The sequence below is a fragment of the Mus pahari genome, chromosome 5, assembly GCF_900095145.1.
Source record: "Mus pahari chromosome 5, PAHARI_EIJ_v1.1, whole genome shotgun sequence".
Taxonomy (NCBI): domain Eukaryota; kingdom Metazoa; phylum Chordata; class Mammalia; order Rodentia; family Muridae; genus Mus; species Mus pahari.
The window spans coordinates 39321299-39343294 of NC_034594.1; the positions used below are offsets into that span (position 1 = coordinate 39321299).

At 38.3% G+C, this 21996-nt stretch overlaps 1 protein-coding gene across 1 annotated transcript in view; it reads left to right on the forward strand.

The window, feature by feature from the left end:
- Positions 1-2281: 2281 nt before the first annotated feature.
- Positions 2282-21996, forward strand: part of Nbeal1 (neurobeachin like 1) — a 162006-nt gene continuing 142291 nt past the window's right edge. Inside the window, exons 1-5 of the mRNA XM_021198528.2 lie at positions 2282-2375; positions 3150-3424; positions 15689-15780; positions 16194-16355; positions 21538-21619. Coding sequence (XP_021054187.1) covers positions 3374-3424; positions 15689-15780; positions 16194-16355; positions 21538-21619 — 387 coding nt within the window. The 5' untranslated portion in view covers positions 2282-2375; positions 3150-3373. The remainder of the gene's footprint in view (positions 2376-3149; positions 3425-15688; positions 15781-16193; positions 16356-21537; positions 21620-21996) is intronic.

Sequence of the window (21996 nt, forward strand, 5' to 3'; positions counted from 1 at the left end):
CAGTGAAACTCTGTCCCAAAGCTAGCCAAGCAACTCTGAAGGTATAATTTGCAAACAACTTGTTCTTAACTCTGTCCCGATGGAGTGAAAGTAATTAAGGGCAATAGTAAACAGGTGTGGCGGTGTGACGAAAACTTTCAAACAATGGAAACAGAATTTTATCTAACATTCACATATCAACAGGGGAGAAGAGGAGCAGATAGGGGTCATTCAAACCTTATAAAGGCACATTTGTACTTCATATCACAGAAAGAAGTCTTTAGATACACATTGTAAATAGCTAGCTCAGCACTGCTAAGGGTTTGCTTGTTTCGTGTTAACCCTTGCCCAGGTGATCCTAGGGAGGAATACAAGGCTTTGTGCTTTTGAGAATATGAGGCAAACACACACACACACACACACACAGAGAGAGAGAGAGAGAGAGAGAGAGAGAGAGAGACAGACAGACAGACAGACAGACAGACAGACAGACAGACAGACAAAGAAGCTCCAACGCTGAGAATCTCAGAGACAAGACTGCCCACCTGACCAGAGTAGGAAGAGTAAACTTTGGAATGGCTGACTGCCTCTGTTTCCATTCTGTTTCAGCCAACTGGCTGGAGATCAGAGGGTAAGTGAGTAGGCTGTTGTTAATCAGTTGTCTCCTCAGATCACAGCGTTTCTAAATAATGTTACTGAAGCTTAATGATTCAATTCCCATCCTCTACTCATTGATGTTTGTTGTGAAGGGTAACGGGAACTCTACATTTTGGTGACAGTATCACAAAACTTACTTTCACCTTTGATACCCAAGCTACTGCATGGTCTGCAAAACAGAAATATTTATTCTGTGATTCTTGACAGGAAAAACTTGTAGATTAATCATAGGCGAAAATAGATAAGGGCCGGAAGATGGCTCAGTGATTAAGAGTACTTGCAGCACATGAGACAATGTTCCCAGCACTGGTGTCAGGAGCTCTCCCCCCCACCCCCCCACTCTGTACCTCCAGCTCCCAGGGATGAGATATCTTCTGGCCTCTGAGGGTACACAAATATATGTGGCACAAGGACACACACAGAGCATGTGGGGGCATTAGTATATTTTAAAAATGAAGGTCACATAGTGAACCCCCATGATGGCATTAGTAGCTTTACATTTATTTACCTATTGTGCATGTGTATATGCCAAAGGATAATTTTCATGAGTAGGTTCTTGCTTTCCATTTAGTGAGCTAGGGTCTCTTGCTTGTGGACAGGTTGCATGCTAGCTGGCCCTCTAGTCTCCACCTCCCATTTCAGGAGGTCTGGCTGGCACAGCAAGTCATCGTCCTCTCTTTCCTTTCTTCTTCTTTTCTTGTGGTGAGGTCTCATGTGGCACAGGTTGGTCCCAGACTTGCTAGGTAACCAATGTCAGTGCTGAACTCATCTCTCTGCCTCTATCTCCTAAGTGCTAGATCACAGACCTGTTTCCTCAAGGCGGGTTCGATTACTTCTGTAGCGTAGTGATTACATATAGAAGTTCATTTTATTACTTTGTTTCTTTGTGTGTGCTTGCTAGGAATCAAACACAGGGCATCTCAGATGCTAAGCTGCTCTAACACTGAATTTTTTATATGTTTGAAAAATTTCACAATAGTTTCTTAAATGTTTAGATTTAAAAGGGTAATCTTATGCTTTTCTCCTCCCTTAAAACAAAAACAGCAGCAACAACAACAACCTTAAGAAAGTTGTGTGCAGCTAATAAGACTGCCTTTTGCTTCTTTTTCTGAAAGATGGAACTCATTCCAAGATCTTGGTTCAGCAATCTCCTTGGAACAGACACAGAATGTCAGTGACAGTACAAAGGCAACGATGCCAGTACAGAAAAAAATTTCTTTCCTTCTATTTTCCGCTTTTGAGCTCTGTCCCAGGACTAATCCCATTTTTACAAATCGAAATCCCTTTTAGATGCCCTAAGGTCGCCGGCCCTCAGCTGATTCGCAGAGGCGACGCCTGGCGAGGAAAGTTCCGTCCGCCACACCTAGCAGGGGCGGGGAGCGACGTCAGCACGTCGGTCCTCACGTCCAGCTGGGAGACTACTGACCCGAGTGCCCAGGCTGGCTCCGACCGCTTTCAGAACCTGATCGGGGCACTGCGGCTGCGCAGGCATGCCGGGGGCGGGGCTTCGGGGCTGAGCGGCCCTCGAGGAGCGGCCGCCGGAGGGCCGGGTAAATCCCCAGAGGCCGGAATGATTAGCCCAGGGGCTGCTCCGCCCCTGGCTCCTCCCACCCCGCGTCGGCGCTGCCCCGCCTCCGCCTCCCGCCCGGCTTCGTGGTGACACGGGGCTTCGCCGCGGGCCCGGCGGAGGGCAGCAAGTTAGCCCGCGGCGGGGTGGCGGCGGCGGGCCTGTGAGCGTGGTGAGGGGACGCCGAGGTCGGGCGGAGGCTGCCGCGGGGCGGGAAGGCCCGGGGGAGTGAGACTCAGGGCTGCAGCCTGAGGGGCGGCGGCGGCGGGCGAGGGGGCGCGGCCGGCTCGGGCGGGTCTGGCTACCGCCGGTTGGCGTGGATCCCGGGTCTGGGTCCCAGAGCGCTCGGGGCCGCGCTTCTGAAGTTGATTGGCACGCCTGACGTTTGTCTCTCTGGTTCGTAACGGGGACGCGGGGAGGAAATGGAAAGGTCCCAGGACGGCTGCGAGGCGGGGTCTGGGGTCTTCCCCCGGGAGGTGGTCCTTGCCGCGGTGTGAGAGCCCCTTTCTTCTTGGGTGGAGAGGTGGAGACCAGGTAGGCAGGGTGACTTTCGGTGTGTGGATGGTTAAAACAAACAAACCAGGAATTCCTCGGTCCCTCACCCCCACGCCCTGCCCTGCAACGCAGCAAACATTCCCAGCAACTTTTAAGAAGCAGGCGAGAAATCTCGGATATTTGTTCTGTTTGATCTGTGCTCCAGGTTAAAGGAAGGCGTGAGTAGGGAGCCGGCTTCCTTCCCATCTATCGCAGTTTTGGTTGTGAATCTGCATGGAAGATTTTAGTATTTTATGTTGATCGTTAGTCGTGGTGTGCCAAACAGGAGTTTCTGGAATATCTAATCACATTAAAAATTTATCCCTTTGAATGGGGTGAGCAAGGTTTTTTTTTTTTTTTTTTTTTTTCAAATGTGGCTTAAAAAAACTTAGGATATTTTTGTATTTCACAGACCTATTTACAAGACCAGCTACCACTGATGAAGAAGTGTTGGAGTAGTTGCTGAAATTGACCCTTTATTGACCTGAGGCAGTCTATTTGTTCTACGTAATTTTGGTTATTCCACTGCTTTGAGCTTTACTGTAACGGCTGAGAAACTTGGAAAATAAAGTAACATGATATGGTCTTGAACCTTCTTTTTGAGGAAATATTAAAGTACCTGAGTGAAAAGCCAGAATGGCAGCTAGAGAGAGGCTCTTTGAACTTTGGATGCTTTATTGTACAAAGGTAATTTGCTTTCCTTTTTATTTCTGTACTTAAAATTCCTTCATTATAAAATTTTGTGTCCAGCATTATGACCTTAATGTGTAGTGTGTTTGTGCATATTGATGATCCTGACTAGCAGGTGTGGTGGTGCATACCTTTAGTCCCAGAACAGAGTCCTAGAACTCTGCAGGGGCAGGTGGTGGTATGAGGTCGAGTCTATCCTAGTCGACATAAGACATTTCCAGGATAGCCAGGCCTGCGTAGCTCAAAACAGAACCCCAAACAACTCCCCCATCCAGAATTTAAAAACATGCAAGAGAAGTAAATAAATAAAATAAAAACACATAAATTGAATTTCCCATATTTTTTTCAGATTTGAGTACATTGACAATACTGGCCTGCTGTTAAAAATTTACAAATTTTTCTTTGATATAGCTTCAGTAATCTCAAAGTTATATAGGAATATTGTACCTGTAAAAGAAAAAATAAAATGCTTATTGTTTATAGGCTATGTGGGGGGCCATGTTGGTGCCTTGGTACTTTTATAGAGGTCAGGGGACAATTGTGTGGATTTGATTGTCCCTCTCCACATTTATATGTTCCTAGGATTGAATTTAGGTTATCAGGATTGTGTGGCAGGTGCTTTACCCATCTTATCTGCCCCAAATATTTTATTTTTCTGCTGTTTTTTTCTTCCCTCAATTGGGGGTAAAGACAGTTTTGTTTTGACATTAAACTATTTTTTCCCCTTCCCGTAAACTTTTTTTTTTTTAATCAACCTTTTAAATTATTTTTGAAGGTTATTGATTGAGGTAGTTATTATAGGATTAACATGTTAGCACATACTAGCATTATCTCGTGAGGTAGGTATTGTAATTATCCTTCTATTTGGGAGAACTGGTGTAGGTGTGAGTTTGGAATTCAGAAGTGTCTGATTCAGGTCCCATATTTTCAACCATTTTGCCATTCAGAAATACATTTCTTTGACTTCCTTCATGTAAATTTTCGCATAGTAAATTTGATCTTAGGCCATTGAGAAGGGTGTTCCTTAGAGGGTGCTTCTCAAGTGAGGATCTCCGTTAGTACTTTGAAGATATAGCAATGATCAGGGAACCATTCATTCCCAGTCTACTGGTTAACTTAGGTCTGTGTGCTTATGTTCTCAGATCACTCAGCCTGTAGTTTTGCATTATATATTCAGGTTTGTTTTTTAAGTTTAATTTCAGCTAATAAACCAGCGATTTATCTCTTAAGAAGTCATCTCATTTCCACTGTAATTTTTCTTAACTTCCTGGTTTGATAGTTATAAATATTAAAGTATATATCTGCACATATATATCTATAGAAATGTGCACATACATACCTTCACATACATACCTTGAAATGTTAATATAAAAATTTAGAATAGCATTTGGGCTTATGTAATTGACAGAAATATCTTTTTAAAAATAAACAACCCTTCTGTTCAAAATAGTCACTAATATGTTAGCCAAAAGTTAAAATGAAATTTTAGTATGAATGTCCAATAATGACTTGTTAAAAAATATATTAGACTCACTAATTTTCACTATTTTCAGAACGAGAACTGGTAAATGAGATTACATTGTTTTACTAATCATGTTCTTTTTTCTAGGTTGACTAAATGACTATTTATTGAAAAGATAGTATGTTATTGATACATGTTGATTTTTAAAAAAATTTGTCTTACTGAATATAAGCATGAATTATTTTGTCATGAATTCTTTCTCCTCCTTTCCCTCCATCCCTCCCTCTCTCTTTGTGGTACTGGGGATAGAATACGGGGCCTTGAGTATGCTAGGCAAGTGCTATGTCCCTGAGCTACATTCAACCCCTAATGTCAAATTTTGAAGCCTCCTTTCTTGGACAGAGAGATAAATCTAATTTTTATGATTTAAATTAAACCGTCTTTGCTCTTAAGATTGAATTTTGTGTTGTTTTTAAAGTAGTTGTTTAAAATATGATTTTTTAAAAAACACTTTATCAGTTCATGGATAACATACTTGTTAGGTAATAACTTCTGCACTTGAATCAGGTAGCTACCGAGTGTACAGCTCACGGATTAAGCGCAACTCCCTGCCCAGGATGCTAATACATCACTGCTCTCTGGACTTTCTTGCCTCTGGGCCTGTCTTCCTTCTCTAGCAGTTAGTGCCTCCAAACATAACTTCCCCCAAAACACTGGTCGGTTACAGCTTAAGACCTTTTTGCTTTATATTTTATACTTTTGAGGAGGTTTCATACAATTTGGAGACTTGTTGGATCTTATGTACTCTGCAGCCGAGTTCTGAGAGAGCCCTAGGCTGTGGCTTGGAGTTCTGAGGTCCAGTTTTGGCTCTCCTGTTTTCTTTTGTGACCCTGAGCAAGACTTACCTTTTTGTGTCTGTTTTTCATTTGTAAGTAATATTGTATATTTAGGGAGGTAGGTTGCTTGTTAAACTCACCAAGTGTTTAGATTTTTTTGTTTGTTTGTACGTTTTATTTTTAGAGACAGAGTTTCTCAGTGTAGCCCTGGTTATCCTGGAACTTTGCTATTAGACTAGGCTGGCCCTGTAGAAGAGGGCATTAGATCCCCTGGAACTGGGATTATGAACAGTCGTGTGCTAGGGATTGAACCTGGGTCCTCTGGAAGAGCAACCAGTGCCTCTCTTTAGCTGCTGCTTTTTTTTTTTTTTTTTTTTTTTTTTTTTTTTTTTTTTTTTTTTTTTTTTTTTTTTTTTTTTTTTTTTTTTTGGTTTTGATCTTTGAGAGATAAGTAGCTTTCTTTTGTTTTTGCTTTTCATAATGTGAGTTATTATATAAATTCTTTTAGTTCTCTTCCTTAAAACTTTTATTATGGAAAATTTCAATATGCACGAAGTTGGATACACAGTAAACCTTTATTTGTCACTTAGTTCAGCAATGGTCAGTGTATGCACTAGTGCTTCTATATCTCTACAGAGTGTTTTTAAATCAAATTCCACACATTTTGAATGTTGTCTATAGATATTTAAAATGTATCTGTAAAATACAGTACAAAATATATATCTGATATCTGTAAACTGTCTTAGAAACTACCACAGTAGGTGCTGGAGAGATAGCTCAGTGTTGGAGAGCACTGACTGATCTTCCAAAGAACCGAGGATCAAATCCTACCATCCACATGGCAGCTTACAACTGTTTGTAACTCCAAGATCTGACACCTTCACACAGACATGCATGCAGGCCAAACACCAGTGCACATAAAATGGAAGTAAATTATTTAAAAAACATCACAATAGAATAATTCTTTAAATTCTAAAAGATAATACATTATATTCACAGTTCTCTGCTAATCTAAGATTTTATTTTCTCACTGCATAATTAAATATTTAAACAAATGATATGTACTATATCTTATTGAAAGAATATGTGATAGATTCCCCTTTATCATACTTTTCTTTGCTATTTATTTGTGGTACAAAGCAGTTTTTTTGACCTTAGAGTTTTCTTTTCTTTTCTTTTCTTTTTTTTTTTTTTTTTTCGAGACAGGGTTTCTCTGTGCAGTCCTGGCTGTCCTGGAACTCACTTTGTAGACCAGTTTGGCCTGGAACTCAGAAATCCGCCTGCCTCTCCCTCCTGAGTGCTGGGATTAAAGACGTGTGCCACCACTGTCCGGCTTGACCTTAGAGTTTTCTACAATCTGAATTTTGCTATTGGATCTCCTCTAGGTTTTAAAAATGGCTTCTCTTTAGGTTTGGGTGACTGTGGCCTGGAAAGTATAGAACCTTGATTCAGGTTCTAATTTGGTCATGGAAGGCTATAATACTTCATAAATGTACCAGTTACCTGTTTCATGAGCATTTTGCATTATTGTAATATTCTAGCACTTTTTGTTAGGATATGTAGAGAAATGACTTTTCATTATTTATTGACAACAGTTCCTTAAAAGAAAGTCATGTTGCATAAATGTTTGATTATTTTTGTCAATTTGCAGAACAATGACTTGAAAAACGACCAGTTTTTCTGGAGTACCAAGTTTATTTGTCATGATTAAAATTTAAAGTGTTTACCATTTTGCTGTCCTAGTTGATTTTTTTGAGTACACAAAACATTGTGTACAAGCCTGGTTACAGAAGAAATCTTTGAAGATTATGAAGGTCTGTTTTTATGGCAGTGAAGTTAGGACATCTTGCATATTTGCCACAGTGCTAAGCTTACTTTGGGACATGTATTTCAGTGTGCTGTTAGTAGCTCATTCTTGTAATGCTTTGACGTTGCCACTGAGTAGTTGGAAAGTTTAGTAAATGTGTCCTTGGTTTATACTGCTTTGTAGAAGGAATGCTGTGGACTGTAATATGAATAAGTAGAAGTACTTACTGACCTGAGTTCAGTTGCAAGACTAATACCAGAGATGAAAGTCCTCTGAATGGAAGACTCTAGTTTAGCAGATGCGTCCTCATTTGTTAGATCGAACATTGGGTAAAATACTTGGTAATTTTTTTCTTCTTAGTAGTTTTGTTTTCTTAAGTAATTATGGAGTGTGCTCTATATTTTAATACTTGTGTGCATGGAACTATCAAGGCAAGCTGATGTCTGTCTGTCTATATCTGTCTCCCCTCACATAATTACTTTGTGGTGTGAAGTTTGTTTTGTTACCAAATATTTCAGTCCTATCTTTTCTTACCTTTTCCTTCTGGGAATAGGGTTTAATTGCATTGTTAGAAATATGACTATCCATAACAGATTGTTAACTTTATATAGTAGTTATTATATAGAAAGGCTGATAAGAAGGAACACTATTCCTGTGCTCTGAAGATTGTTACAATAGTTGATATGACCACTAATTCAAGTTATATGTAGCCTGAACTTTTTTTGCTTTCAAATAGTCGTCCCCACCCAGGGTCAAGGATTTGATTGACAGTGCATTACATTTTGTATAGCTCTTAAAAGTTAAACATTAAATTTGGACAGCTCTAATCTAGTATCTGATTTTAGTTCATTAGTTAGCAACTGCTTCTCTGGATATTTTTAACAGTAGATAGTCAAATGACAACTGTTTAGTGTCTTCTGACATTTCTTTGCTTAATCTTAAGACAGAAACAAAAAGAGGCAAGTTTTATATAGCGGTATACCAGTTTGTTTAAGTATTAAACATCTTTTGGGAATTTGTATATTTATGCCTTCTCTCTCTTTCCAGCTACTGCCTACTGCCCTGTCCTAGGATGTATCTTTCTTCCCTTCCTTTCCCTTTTCCTCCCTCCCTCCCTCCCTTCCTTCTTCCCTCCCTTCCTCTCTCTCTCTCTCTCTCCCTTCCTCTCTCTCTCTCTCATGTTGCTGATAGAACCGAGGGCTTTGCAGATAGTAGACACATCTCCACTGCTGAGCCGTATCCTTAGCCCTTTTACTTTTGACTTCGTGCAGTAGTGTCTTACCAATTTGCCCAGCGTGGTCTTGAACTCATTCTGTAGCCTAGGCAGGTCTTGAAATTTGATCTCTTCATGTCTGAACCTCCTAAGTAGCTGGGATTACAGACATGCACTATGAGGCTTGACTAAAATGTATTTCTACCATACATGTATGTATGTGGCACCTATTTGCTAGGATATGTAGAGGCAAAATTGAGCAGCTCAGATTCTTCAGTGAGATTGAAGTTTATTTTGGGGTGGGAGAGAGAGCTCAGTGGTTAAGAGTGGTTGCTCTTCAGGAGGCCCAGGTATGATTCCCAACACCACATGACAGCTCACAAATGTTTTGTTAACTCCAGTCCCAAGAGATTCAGTGACCTCTTCTGGCCTTCCTGGGCATCAGGCATGCCTGTGCACAGACATACACAGAGGCAAGCCACTCAAACATAAATAAAATGTTTAAATGCATTTTTGTTCTCACGGGTACAAACTATCACAAAGTGATAGGAAGGTGACATTTTAAAGTGTGCAATGTAGGTTGAAAGGTAGGGTTCATTAGTTATTTTTTAGACGGTCTCATTAATCGCAGGCTGGCATAGAACTCTTTAAATTTTTAAAATTAGATATATTTTGTGTGAATGTTTTGGCTACATGCATGTATGCATAGCAAGCGTGTGCTTGGTGCTGTGGAAGTTGGAAGCGGTGATTGGATTCCCTGCAACTGGAGGTATAGATGGTTGTGACTAATCACTTCAGTCCTGGGACTTGAGCCCTGGTCTTCTATAGACCAGTTAGTGCTCCAGCCCAGCTAAGCCTCTTGGTATCCCTGCCCCATCCTCTCATGCACTGGGGCTGAAGAGATGCTCTTTCTTTTTCTGTTATTGTTGATATTCAGATTACACTGAAAAAACTGAATGGAGCTCGTAGAAATTAGTGGATTCAAATTTTTGTACTAGTTTTGCTTCTCATTTTATGGACTTCAAATCAGGGCATCTGGATCTTTACATTCCTATTTCCTCACCTGGTAAATGGGAGAATAAATTTTATTTATCTCTCAAAGTTGTTGAGGAGAAAAATGAGCTTAATTATAAGTACATTAAAAGTAAGAAAATGCAGTTCTTATATTTTGTATCATAATCTTCATTGGCCTTCATGTATTTACAGTCAAGGGCAGTTTTTCTCTTTTTGTGGTAATGAAGTTGGGTTAATATCTGAATCTTTAATCTTAATTTTCAAAAGATTGGCATTCAAGCATAGTGCTTAGTTATCTTTAATAATGTGAATTTTTATTTTCCCCAACTTAAGACCAAGTTTGTTTTGGACCTTGGTGATGCTCCATTTCCTGCTGTTGCCCTTTGTCTTTCTAAATCTGGAATATGACTAAAATAGATAGTTTTGCAGTGAGCTCACAGTAAAGTTCCTTTTCAGTATAAAAGTTTTGCTTTTATTTAGTCATGTTTTATTTAGGTAAAAAAAATCATGTACCTCTTTTATACAGATTTTGAAAAATTGTACCGGTGGCTTCTAATTTCATGTTTTTGTTTTTTTTTTTTTTTTAAGATATTAGATGTGAAAGTAAGACATGAGTGTTTTATTCTCAGTGACCTGAAGGTTGTCTTTAGGAAATGGACATTACTAACATGGTTGGCTTTGTGCTCAGCATGCAGTACTCTGAAACAAACGTTAAGGTGGCATAAACAGCACTTTATTGTTGGGCTGGACATGGTTGTATGTGCTTTTAATTTGTGCATTCAGAATGCAGGTAGGTTTCTAAGTTCAAGGTCAGCTTGGTCTGCATGGAGAGTCTCAGGCCACCCTGGCTATATAGTGAGACCTGGTCTTAAGAACCACTCTATTTTTGTTATTCTTTTGATTATCTAAATTTGCCTGATAGTTGGTAGTGGATGTAGCACTTAATCTTTGTAGCATTATTCTTAGCTACAGAAGAATCCGAAGAGGAACCAAGTTTTGGCAACTGATACTTTGGCAGATCATTCACAAAGTTAGCCAATACAGGTCACTAGGTTTTCAGATAAGCATTCTGAGTTTTCAGTCCTTGAGGGACATTCAAGTACTTTGTATGTAGATATGGAGTTCAAAAGGGAGGTCTGTGTTAAAAATCAATATTGGAGAGTTATATTGGAAATTACAGGTACATAAAGAGAAGAGGGTAAAATTCTGGAAGCCTGAGACTCAATTTATTTAGACTTTTATCTAGGATTTATTTAGGATTTATTTAGACTTTTATTTAGGATTAGAGAAGAGAAGTCTAATGTTTCTGTTCCTTAAACATATAAAATGCATGTTAAGGAGTTTGGATGGGAGAACTAGGGGTATTGGTTCATTGGTTCCTCAGAAAGTAGACTGGTGTTATGAAGCAGGGAGTAGTCTAGAAGACTACTTAATCTAACTCTTCAGGAAAGCATTTGGAAGCCTGGTGTGGTGGTGCACATATGTACTTGTAGTATGCAGGAGGCTGAGGCAGGAGAATTCTGAGTTCCAGAACAAAACAAAAAACTAGGGCTGAGCTCAGTGGCTAAAGTGCTTGTTTAAAAGTATAAGAGCTAGAGTTTTGATGTAATCAGGTACCAGATGCAGTAGTGCACATCTGTAGTCCTAGTTGGCCTGCAGTGAGATAGGAGTTGGAGACCAGAGAATTTCTGGAAACTTAAGGACCAGCTAGCCTAAGTATCCTCAGTGGTGAACAAGAGACCCTGCCTTAAATGAGGTGGAAGGTAAGGACCAATACCCAACATTATCATCTGAACTTTATATGGATGCTCGGGGATATACACATACATTCTCTCTGTCTCTAAGAATAATGCCTCAAACATTGTGGAGTATCTGTTGGAATCATTTTTCAAAAGTTATTGATAGCATCAGTAAAAGCAGTCAAAAAGAGTGATAATGAAAGATGTTAAAAATAAAAGTTATTTATTAAATTATATTAGGGATTGAATTTAGGCCCTTATGAGTGCTAAGTAGGTGAAGTGTTGTTGAGCTATAAATTCCTTGTCCTTTTCTTTTTATTTTACTTTTTTTATTATTAAATTTGGACTTACCATGTTGCTTTTTTTTTTTTTCGTGTAAAAAGGTTTCCTCTTGATTTTTTTTTTCTTTTTTTTTGGTTTCAAACTGGTCAAGAATATTGTTTCTTGGCATGACAACACTTTGACACCCAGAACATTTTAACAGTTTCAGATTACCAAAAGTCCTCCTGTAATTCTAGAAAATTAAACATGTATGTATGTATAACATAAACTTACTATTCCATGACTTGAATAATTGTAAATGTTTCCATAATAATACTGTTTACAAGATAAGGGACCCCCTACTATGATTAAAGTAGCTTACAAGTTAATATGAATAAAACAAACTTTAAAGATTCTTACAAAGAAGGTAGACTTCCTAGAAACCAACTTGTGACAGCTCCTTGAAACTGCAACTTTAGAGATAAAGCTTGTTTGTTTGATTGATTGATTGACTGAGCCAGTTTCTCTAGGTAGCCTTGGCTGTCCTGAAACTTACTCTGTAGATCAGGCTGGCCTGGAACTCAAGATCCTCTTGCTTCTGCCTCCTGAGTGCTGGCATTGAAGGTGTGAAACACCACTGTCCTAGAAATAAAGCTTTGACAGTTATTGTATCTGCATGTTGATTTGCCCTTTTAACAGTTTCCTTTACTGTGAAATTATGGGGGCAAGTTTACTATAAGGAATTGGGAGTGGTGACTCTTTGAACAAAAACAGATCTTCCAAGTTCAAGGCCAGCCTGGTCTACATAGAGAATTACAGGTTAGTCAGAGCTACATAGACCCTGTTTCAAAAAGCCAAAATCAAATCCTAAACCCTTCAAAACCAAAGCTACCATTAAAAACTTTTACTGTAAAGTAATAAAGAATTGTGACCAAAATCCCATTCTCTCACAATCTGCTTTCCTGATCACAATTATCCTTCCTATATGTAACATGTACTTTTAGCTTATCTCAGTAACTTGAAAACTTGTGTATTTATGCACTCAATCTTGAGCCAGGATCTTGTGATATACACCATCACCTCCAGTTGTGACTTCTCGTGATACTGAACACTAAGTTTGGAAGACACCATCAGTATATGTCCCTCACAAAGCTGACATAAAATGTTAAAACAAATGGGAGTACTACAATAGAGATTTCAGGAAAGGGAAGAAAGAGGCACATAGCAGCAGTTCATGGCAATTCTGAAAACTAAGTTGTCCCTGCTCCAGTCCACCTCCAGAGAATTACATTGCTGTGGTTGCATTCCCTTTCCTCTCCCACCAACCTAGGTCACTCTATTTTTTTTGGCTCTGTGCTCTTGAAAATTTTATTTTTGTATAATTTTTCTTTCTATTTTTTTAAAAAAGATTTTTTTTATTTATATTAGTGCACTGCAGCTATCTTCAGACACACACTAGAAGAGTGAATCAGATCCTGCTACGGATGGTTGTGAGCCACCATGTAGTTGCTGGGAATTGAACTCAGGACCTCTGGAAGAGCAGTCAGTGTTCTTAACCACTGAGCCATCTCTCCAGCCCCTAATTTTTCTTTTTTAAAATTTTAAGAGGGTATAAGAGTTTGTTCTTTCTTGTGACAGGACAACTCAGTCAGCTTTCTATATTTGAAAGTCAGTCAAGAAGAAGGATGCTTTACTGATTCTGCTACTTGCTCTCTCTTGTGTACTTGCATTGTTCAGTAACTCCAGTGTATAGTCCATATTGGAGTGAAGGCTACCACTTGATCCTTATTTTAATAGTAGAGACTGAATTTTCTCCATCGCTTTAGATTCTGGAGCTAAGACATGTATATGTATGTATGTTTCTGCATATAGTCACTTTGACTCATAGGTCAGTATAATTTATAATGGTAGTTCCTTTTTCTCTAGATCTCTTGGTGCTTTTCGCAGTAATGCATGTTTGTCACTATTAGAATATATTATGCAATTACTGAGTAGTTTTGTATGAGTACATTGAGATTCAGATATTAAGCTACTTTTCAGAAAAATGATAATCAGGTCATAGATCTTGATTATTGTTCATATCAGTAGTTGCCATCTTTTTATTCTATTGGTATGTCAACTTTTTAATTTTTTTTTTATTTTTAAAAATTTTATTTATTTATTTTTTAGACAGGGACTCACTTTGTAACCCTGGCTTTCCTGGAACTCAGTATTAGACCAAGCTGGCCTCAAAACAATAAAGTCCTCTAGCCTTTGCCTCCTGAATGCTGGGATTTAAGTCTGGGTGACATTGAATTGGCCCTAGCACTCTTGGAATTACATTTGTGTATTGTGTTAGTAAATGTATAAATAAGGGAGATAAGTTCATGCTGTAGTGTTTCAGCATGCTGAACTTAATCACAAGAGTGACTTAAGAGGTAATAGTCTGCTCTGTTAGAAAGTCAGGTAAAGAGAACTCCAGGTATTTCTATTTCTGTTGTTTTATACTGAGGAGCATAATACAATTACTACTGTTTCTAATGTACGAATCTTTCTTTTTATTGCCTTTAGTGGTAAAGTGTAGTTCATCTACAGATTCTTCTAGGCTAAATGAGATATGATTATTTTGTGTATCCACGTTTTATAGCCTAAACTTGACAGATCCTGATAGAACTCATGCTTTCCTTTTTTAACCTACTAAGTCTCCACCCTGTCCCCATGCACAACTTACAGCCAGTGTGGTGTAGTAGAATGGGGACCTTTTGGACTCATGTATCCCTGCAGCAGTTTCTAGATTATGACTTTGGGCAAGTTACATATCCTTTTGTAATTTGTAAAAGTAGGAAAACTAAACCCATTCTGGATAGTTGTAAGGTATAAATAAAATAATAGGTTAAAAATGCCTGCTGTTCCAGGTAATAACAGATACTTTACTTCTTAAATGAAACAGTACCTTTTCTTATTTGCAATTGTAGAGTTTCCCAGGAGAATTCTACACTTGTTAAATACTTGGTAGTATTGACCTTTAGATCTGAGTGAGGGCTTAGAATGTAGATCAGTACTACAGTGTTGGTATAGAATTTGAACCAGATACTAGAGAGTTGCTAAATAAAATATGAAGAGACATTCATTAAAGTTTTATAGTGTGTGTGACTGTTTTATGTCTCACTTTTACCAAGAAGTAATCCTCTGCTTTTTATAAAGAATCTAATGAAAACCCCAGTTACTTATTTTTTTTAGTTTTATCCCTAAAGGATAAATGAGTGAATGAATAGATACATGACCTAATTTCAAGTATAAAAATACAAGTAATGTCTTAGAAAATTTCTCATAGATGATATTCATTGGTTCTCTAAAGTATTTCTTTTCCTGATTTCTCTTGTGAAGTTATAGATATTGGTAATTTCTAAGCTGATTTTGAAACAGTGCAGTAGTAGAAAACAAATCCCCAAAGGTCAGCAATTGCTGTGTGTTTTGGGAACATTCTTTGAGATTGTAGATTCTAATGTAATGCTTTTGTTTTAGGGAAACAACTTGCTAGTGTTTCCTTTGTCTTAGATCAGTGCTTAAGCTGTGATGTTTAATGATTAAGTATCTAAACTCCTAATTTGACTGCCTCAAATAAGTGTTGAGCCATGCAGAGGTGGCACACTCCTTTAATCCCAGCATTCAAGAGGCAGAGGCAGGCAGATCTTTTTGTGAGTGCAAGACCAGCCTGGTCTACAGAGTGAGTTCCATGATAGCCAGCACAGAGAAACCCTGTCTCAAAAAACAAAACAAACAACAACAAAGAGAAAAAAAGTGTTGAGACCAAAGGGGGGAAAGTGCTAAGATTACAGATGTGGTCCTGTGAATGGCTGTTTTTAACCACATTAGGCAGATATGTAGGTGTAAAAGCATTGCTTTTTATGATAAGTAAACTTGATATGTGATGATTTTTTTCATTTCAGAAAGATCCAGATTACCTGAGACTGTGGTTGGACAATTTTGTTTTAAGTTATGAACAATTTTTAGATGTTGACTTTGAAAAGCTGCCTACGAGGTATGTAGAAACAATTGTTTATTGCTAGTGGGCGAGATTGTTAATTTTCGGCAGAAGGATTTTATTACAAGTACAGCAGCTATGCTAACAGTCTCTGTACTCTTGCACGACCATGTGCTCATGACAAATATCGCTCAGTGATCATAGCTGTCTCGCTGGGCAGTATTATACTTGTCTCTTCTTTGATGAGCTACTATCCTCTTGGTGGTCTGAAATTCACTTAGTTTCTGATACTAGCTACTAAGCTTAGGACCAGGGCTTACAAGTGGAAGACTGAGTCCTCCACAGGATCGCTTTTACTTCAGTCATCCACACAACATTTCTTATTGCGTTCATCCATCCATTCATTTATTTGTTTGTTTGTTTATATGTCTTAAGTTTCAACACTTTGTTTCCTTGCCCATATCTTCCAGGGTAGATGATATGCCTCCAGGAATATCTCTGCTTCCTGATAATATTCTGCAGGTTCTGAGGACCCAGCTGCTACATTGTGTTCAGAAAACAGCAGATGGGTTAGAGGAACAACAACAAGCATTGTCAATTTTGCTTGTCAAATTCTTCATTATTCTTTGCAGGTATCTGATATAAAAAAGTAAAATTTTAGCATAATTATTACAATAATAATACTTGCTAGTGATATTTGTATGAATCTTTAAAGAATGTGTATATCTTTTATGTCATGATTGATTAGCATACTGGGAAGCTTCTTAAGTACTGTACCTAATTATAGAGACACTCAGCCCAGAATTTTAAATGAGTGCTGTCAAGATAGCTCCGTGCGTAAAGGTATCTGCTGCCAAACCTGATGACCTGAGTTGAGTCTTCTGGACCCGTGTGGTGGAAGGAGAGTCGGCTCCCTACAATTTTGTTCTTTATGGCACACAAGGGCCAGTCCAATGTGTATGTATACATGTCTTAGTCAGGGTTTCTATTCCTGCACAAACATGGCCAAGAAGCAAGTTGGGGAGGAAGGGGTTTATTCGGCTTACACTTCCACATTGCTGTTCAGGACTGGAACTCAAGCAGGTCAGGAAGCAGGAGCTGATGCAGAAGCCATGGAGGGATGTTCCTTACTGGCTTGCTTCAACTGGCTTGCTCAGCCTGCTCTTTTATAGAACCCAAGACTGCCAGCCCAGAGATGGCACCACCCACAAGGGCCCTCCCCACTTGATCACTAATTGAGAAAATGCCTTATAGCTGTATCTCATGGAGGCACTTCCCCAACTGAAGCTCCTTTCTCTGTGACAACTCCAGCTGTGTCAAGTTGACACAAAACTAGCCAGTATAATACACAAAAATAAATTTTGAGAAGCATAATAAAATTGTTGTTTAAAAAAAAGATTAAACTTAAGGTAACTTAAAGACCATGGCAGAAGGTTTTAGTTTAGCAAGATATATTATATTTTCTATGTATGGTTTTCATTTGTAAATGTGTACACTTGTGTGTATGCAAGCTTGTATACATATAACCTTTGTGGGGTGTTTTGTTGTTGTTGTTGCTGCTGTTTTTTTTTTTTTTTTTTTTTTTTTTATAATTAAGATAGTCTCACTGTGTAGTCCATCTGGCCTGGAATTTACGGGGTAGACTAAACTTGTCTTCAACTTGACAGAAATCTACCTGTCTTTGCCTTACGAGTGCTGGGATTAAAGGTGGTGGTGGTGAAACTTCACCTTGCCTTGCTTCTACCTTATTATTTGAGAGTTTCTTAGTAGCCTTGCTGAGTAGATGATGCTGGCTGAGACACAGGAAAGCATGGGTTTGAGCTTCTTGGAAAGAGTGGTAGAAACTGAGACGTGCCTAAGTGTCTCTTCATTACTGAATACTCTTTCATGGGAAGGTACCATGGTTTGCTTGCATATTCACTTATATTGAAGGACAGTGTGCTTGTTTCCAGTTTGGGGCTGTTATTTATAAAACTGCTATAAATCTTCATGTCCAAGTTTTAAATGGGTATTTTTCAGCCCATGTAGAAAATATCATGTTTGTAACATTCCCACAATCAATGAATGAGGATTTCCATTGTTCCCCATTTTTCTAGTATTTGATATGCCATTCTTTCAGATTTTGGCTATTGCAGTAGGTGTGTAGTATTTCATTATTTTTCCTTAATGATAAAAAATATTTAACCTCTTTTTATTTTTGAGACTGTTATAATGTCTTGGTGAAGCAGCTATATAAGTTTTGCCCAGTATTTTTTTTTTATTTTAAAAATTATTTATTTACATTCCAGCCATTGTCCCCCTCCCTTCTGGTCCCCCCTCCCACAGTTCCTTATCCCATTCCTCCTCCGCCTTGCCTCTGAGAGGGTGCTCCCCCCTCCCCCCACAACTTCCAGACTTTCCAATTCCCTGGGTCCTTAAGTTTCTCTGGTCTATATGTATCTGGGGACTAGGACCAGCCTGTGGAAGCTCCCTGGGGTCTGGGTTAGTTGAGACTGCTGGTCTTCCTGTTGGGTTGCTCTCCCCTTCAGCTTCTTCAATCCTTCCCCTAATTCAACCATAGGGATCCCCGACTTCAGTCCAATGGTTGGGTGTAGTATCTGTGTCTGTCTCAGCTGCTGGTTTGGCATCTCAGAGGACAGCCATGTTAGGCTTCTGTCTGTAAGCACACCATAGCATCAGCAATAGGCCTTGATGCCCTCCCCATGAGATGGACCCTCTAGTTGGGCGCGTCATTGGACTACTTTTCCTTCAGTCTCTTCTCCATTTTTGTCCCTGCAGTTTTTTTTCCCCACAGGAACAATTCTGGGTTAGAAATTTTGATTGTGGATTGGTTACCTCGTCCCTCCACTTGAGGCGCTGTCTATCCATTGGAAGTTCCCTCTCTCATTGTTGACCATTTTGGCTAAGGTCACCTCCATTGTGTCCTGAGAGTCTTTACCTCCCAGAGTTTTGCCCAATTTTAAAATTGGATTGTGTTCTTAATTTTACAGGTGTGCGAATGTTTTGATGCATAGGTGTTTTTTTCAGGTGATTGGTACATTTTGTTGTTGTTTTGTTTTTGTTTTTCTAGACAGGGTTTCTCTGTGTAGCCTTGGCTGTCCTGGAATTTACTGTGTAGACCAGGCTGATCCATCTCAGAGATCCATCTGCCTTTGCCTCACAATTGTTGATATTAAAGGCATGGGTGTCCACAGCAGGACAGTCTTTTTATTCTTTTAATATTGTGTTTTGAGCTACAGAAGTTTTTAATTTTAATGGGTCTCTTTTTTCTTTTTTTTTCTAATGAATTATGCTTTTAGTTTTCCATCTGTAAAGTCACCTGTCAACCTAAGAGCCCTTATATTTGTTTTCCTGTATTCTCTAACAACATTGTTGTCTTTCCAGACTGGAGAGATGGCTCAGTGGGTGTGCCTGCTCTTTGGAGTAGCTAGATTAATTTCCTAGGACCTAAATGGCAGTTCACAATCATCTTCAACTCCAGTTGCAGGGGTTGTGATTCCATCTTCTGGCCTCCAAGGGCTCTGGACATGCTAGTGGTACCTAGATGTACATGCAGGCAAAACACTCATACATACAAAACAAAACAAAACAAAAACAAAACCACAATAGTACTACTGTAATTCATTTCACTTGTCTCTAAGCTGTAGTTAGCCAATATATGTTTGGTATATTGAATTAAACTAGATCTTAAATTAAATTAGATCTGTTAAGAATAAGAATAAAAGATTTCATTGTGCCTATAATTAATTCCTTTTAAATTCTCTTTCCTTTTGTGGCCTCTAATGTTTCTTAGGAATTTTTAGTTTAAGCCCAGTGGTTGTGACAAGATCCTTTCTTGTGGATCTCTTGAGTTCAAGGCCAGCCTAGTATATAGAAGGAATTCTAGGATAGAGAATTCATGTCTTAAAACACACACACACATACACACACACACACACACACACACACACACATATATATATATAAAACATATATATATATATATATGTTTATTTATTTATTTTTAGTTATTCAGATTTTTTCTAATTGTAACCATGAAAGTGACAACTTTGAAAATTTCAATGTTGGATCTGAAACTGAAAGCCCTCCTTTATCCAAATTTAAGAGTTTTTTTTTTCTTCTTTTCCTTTCTCTTTTCCCCCCTGTTTGGAGGAGTGAGAGGCAGAGGGAAGGAAGGAAATGAATTAAAAGACAGTAGTAATGAGTGATAGAGAATGCATGAGAATGAGATTTGGAAGGCGGAGCTGGTAGTTTTCATAGTTTTCCCATGGGATGGGTGACATTTTATTACTGTGTAGGTGTTTTAAAGTTTTAACAAGAGCTATCCTGTACTCCTTCATCTGTGCCTCAGAGACATAGTTTTAAAGGCTACTGGAGTTACAGATAGGCTGTCCCAACTAAATACATAAAAGTGAATTTGGTATATGAGTGTAATGATATCAAATAACAGCTCAATAAAAATACAGCTATAGGTCCTTTTTGTTTGGACCTATTTCTTTTCCCAGTACTAATTCAGCTATAACTTTTAAGTATAACTTAAAAATATTTATACATTTTAATATGTAACTGCTAAGAGATAATTCACATATCATGTAATGTCATTTTTTAAATAAAACAAAATTGTACTTTACTACAGTTTTAGAACTTAATTCATCAGATCATAAGAACATTTTGTTTTACTTACAGTGAGTGCATTTGGTGTGTGTGTTTGTGTGTGTGTGTGTGTGTGTATGTGTGTGTAGTCTGGAGGACAGTGTGGAGGAGTTGGCTCTCTATTATATCCCAGAGATTTAGTTGAGGTTGGTCAGGCTTGCTGGCAGATAGATGCCTTTACCCTTTGTGCCATCTTGCCAGCCCCAAGGATGTTGAATTTTTAATCTCTTGAGAAACAGCCTGGTTGTTTTCTAGAGTATTGTAATTTAAACTCCTGCCTATTTGAAGGCTTGGCGTTTTGAACATCCTTGCCAGGGCTTACTCCATTTTCTCCTTTGGTCTCACAAAGTGCGTAGGTAAGAATGAAAGCGTCCATGCCTGATGGTGCTTATTGAGTATGATTAGAACATTGTGAACTACATGCAGACTTTAGAATTTAAAAACATGATGTGTGTATGGACTGTGACTGGTACTTGCAGAGAGCAGATGAGGATGTCAGATCCCCTGAAGCTAGAGTTACCGGTGATAGTGAGCTAGCTGATGCAGGTGCTGGGAACTAAACTCAGATTCTCTGAAATAGCAGTATGTGTACAGAGAGTTTGAAGTGTTCTTGTATTACAGAAAGGAAAGAGATAAATAGCTAAGATGTCATGCTAATTTAATTTCTTAAGTAGCAAAGTGTTATTTTTTCCTATTCTGTGAACATCTACTGGATTTCAAGATATAACATATTTTATAGGTAAGTGTCTTAGAAAAGAATACTAATAAAGTTTAACTTTTAACAGTAAAACTAAGAGATACTTAAGTGTCATAAATTACCATAGTATGTGTCGCAGTTCAAGTACTTACAGACTCTCGACTTTAAACAGGATATAGTGGTATGTCCTCTTAGAATATTTAAAGATAATGCATGCTTTTTGTGTCATGGACTTCTGAACAGTTTACAAAACTGATGTAAGTTAGAAAAGGGGGCTAAAATTCAGAGAGCATAGGGAAAACAGTAATGGTACATGTCTTGTCTAATGACAACACCCTGTGCATCATTTCCTGCTTTAATGTCATTGATATTTCATTTGCTTCCATCTGTTCTTAAAGTCCACACTGAATACACTAGAAATATATTGCGTATATATAATACATGTTATTCTTTTTATCTCCTAGGAATTTATCAAATGTAGAAGAAATTGGGACTTGCTCTTATATTAATCACGTCATTACCATGACAACACTGTATATTCAGCAAGTAGGTGTGAATACATTCCTCTTTGTTGTTTTACTGAGACTGACATGGACTACAAGGATTTACTTTTTTAAAAGTTTTTTAATATTGTAATTAAACTTGCTAAGTGTTTTCAAAGAAGGTAGTAATTGAAAAGACAATTAAAATTAATAGTAGGACAATAAGTCATTTTATAAATCTTACATTTTCTTTTTTTTAAAAAAATGATTTATTTATTTTTATTTCATGTACATTGGAGTTTTGTCTGTAAGAGAATATTGGCTCCCTTAGACCTGGAGTTATAGACAGTAGTGAGCTGCTATGTGGGTGCTGAGACTTGAACCCTAGTCCTCTGGAAGAGCAGTCAGTGCTCTTAATCACTGAACCATTGCTCCAGTCCC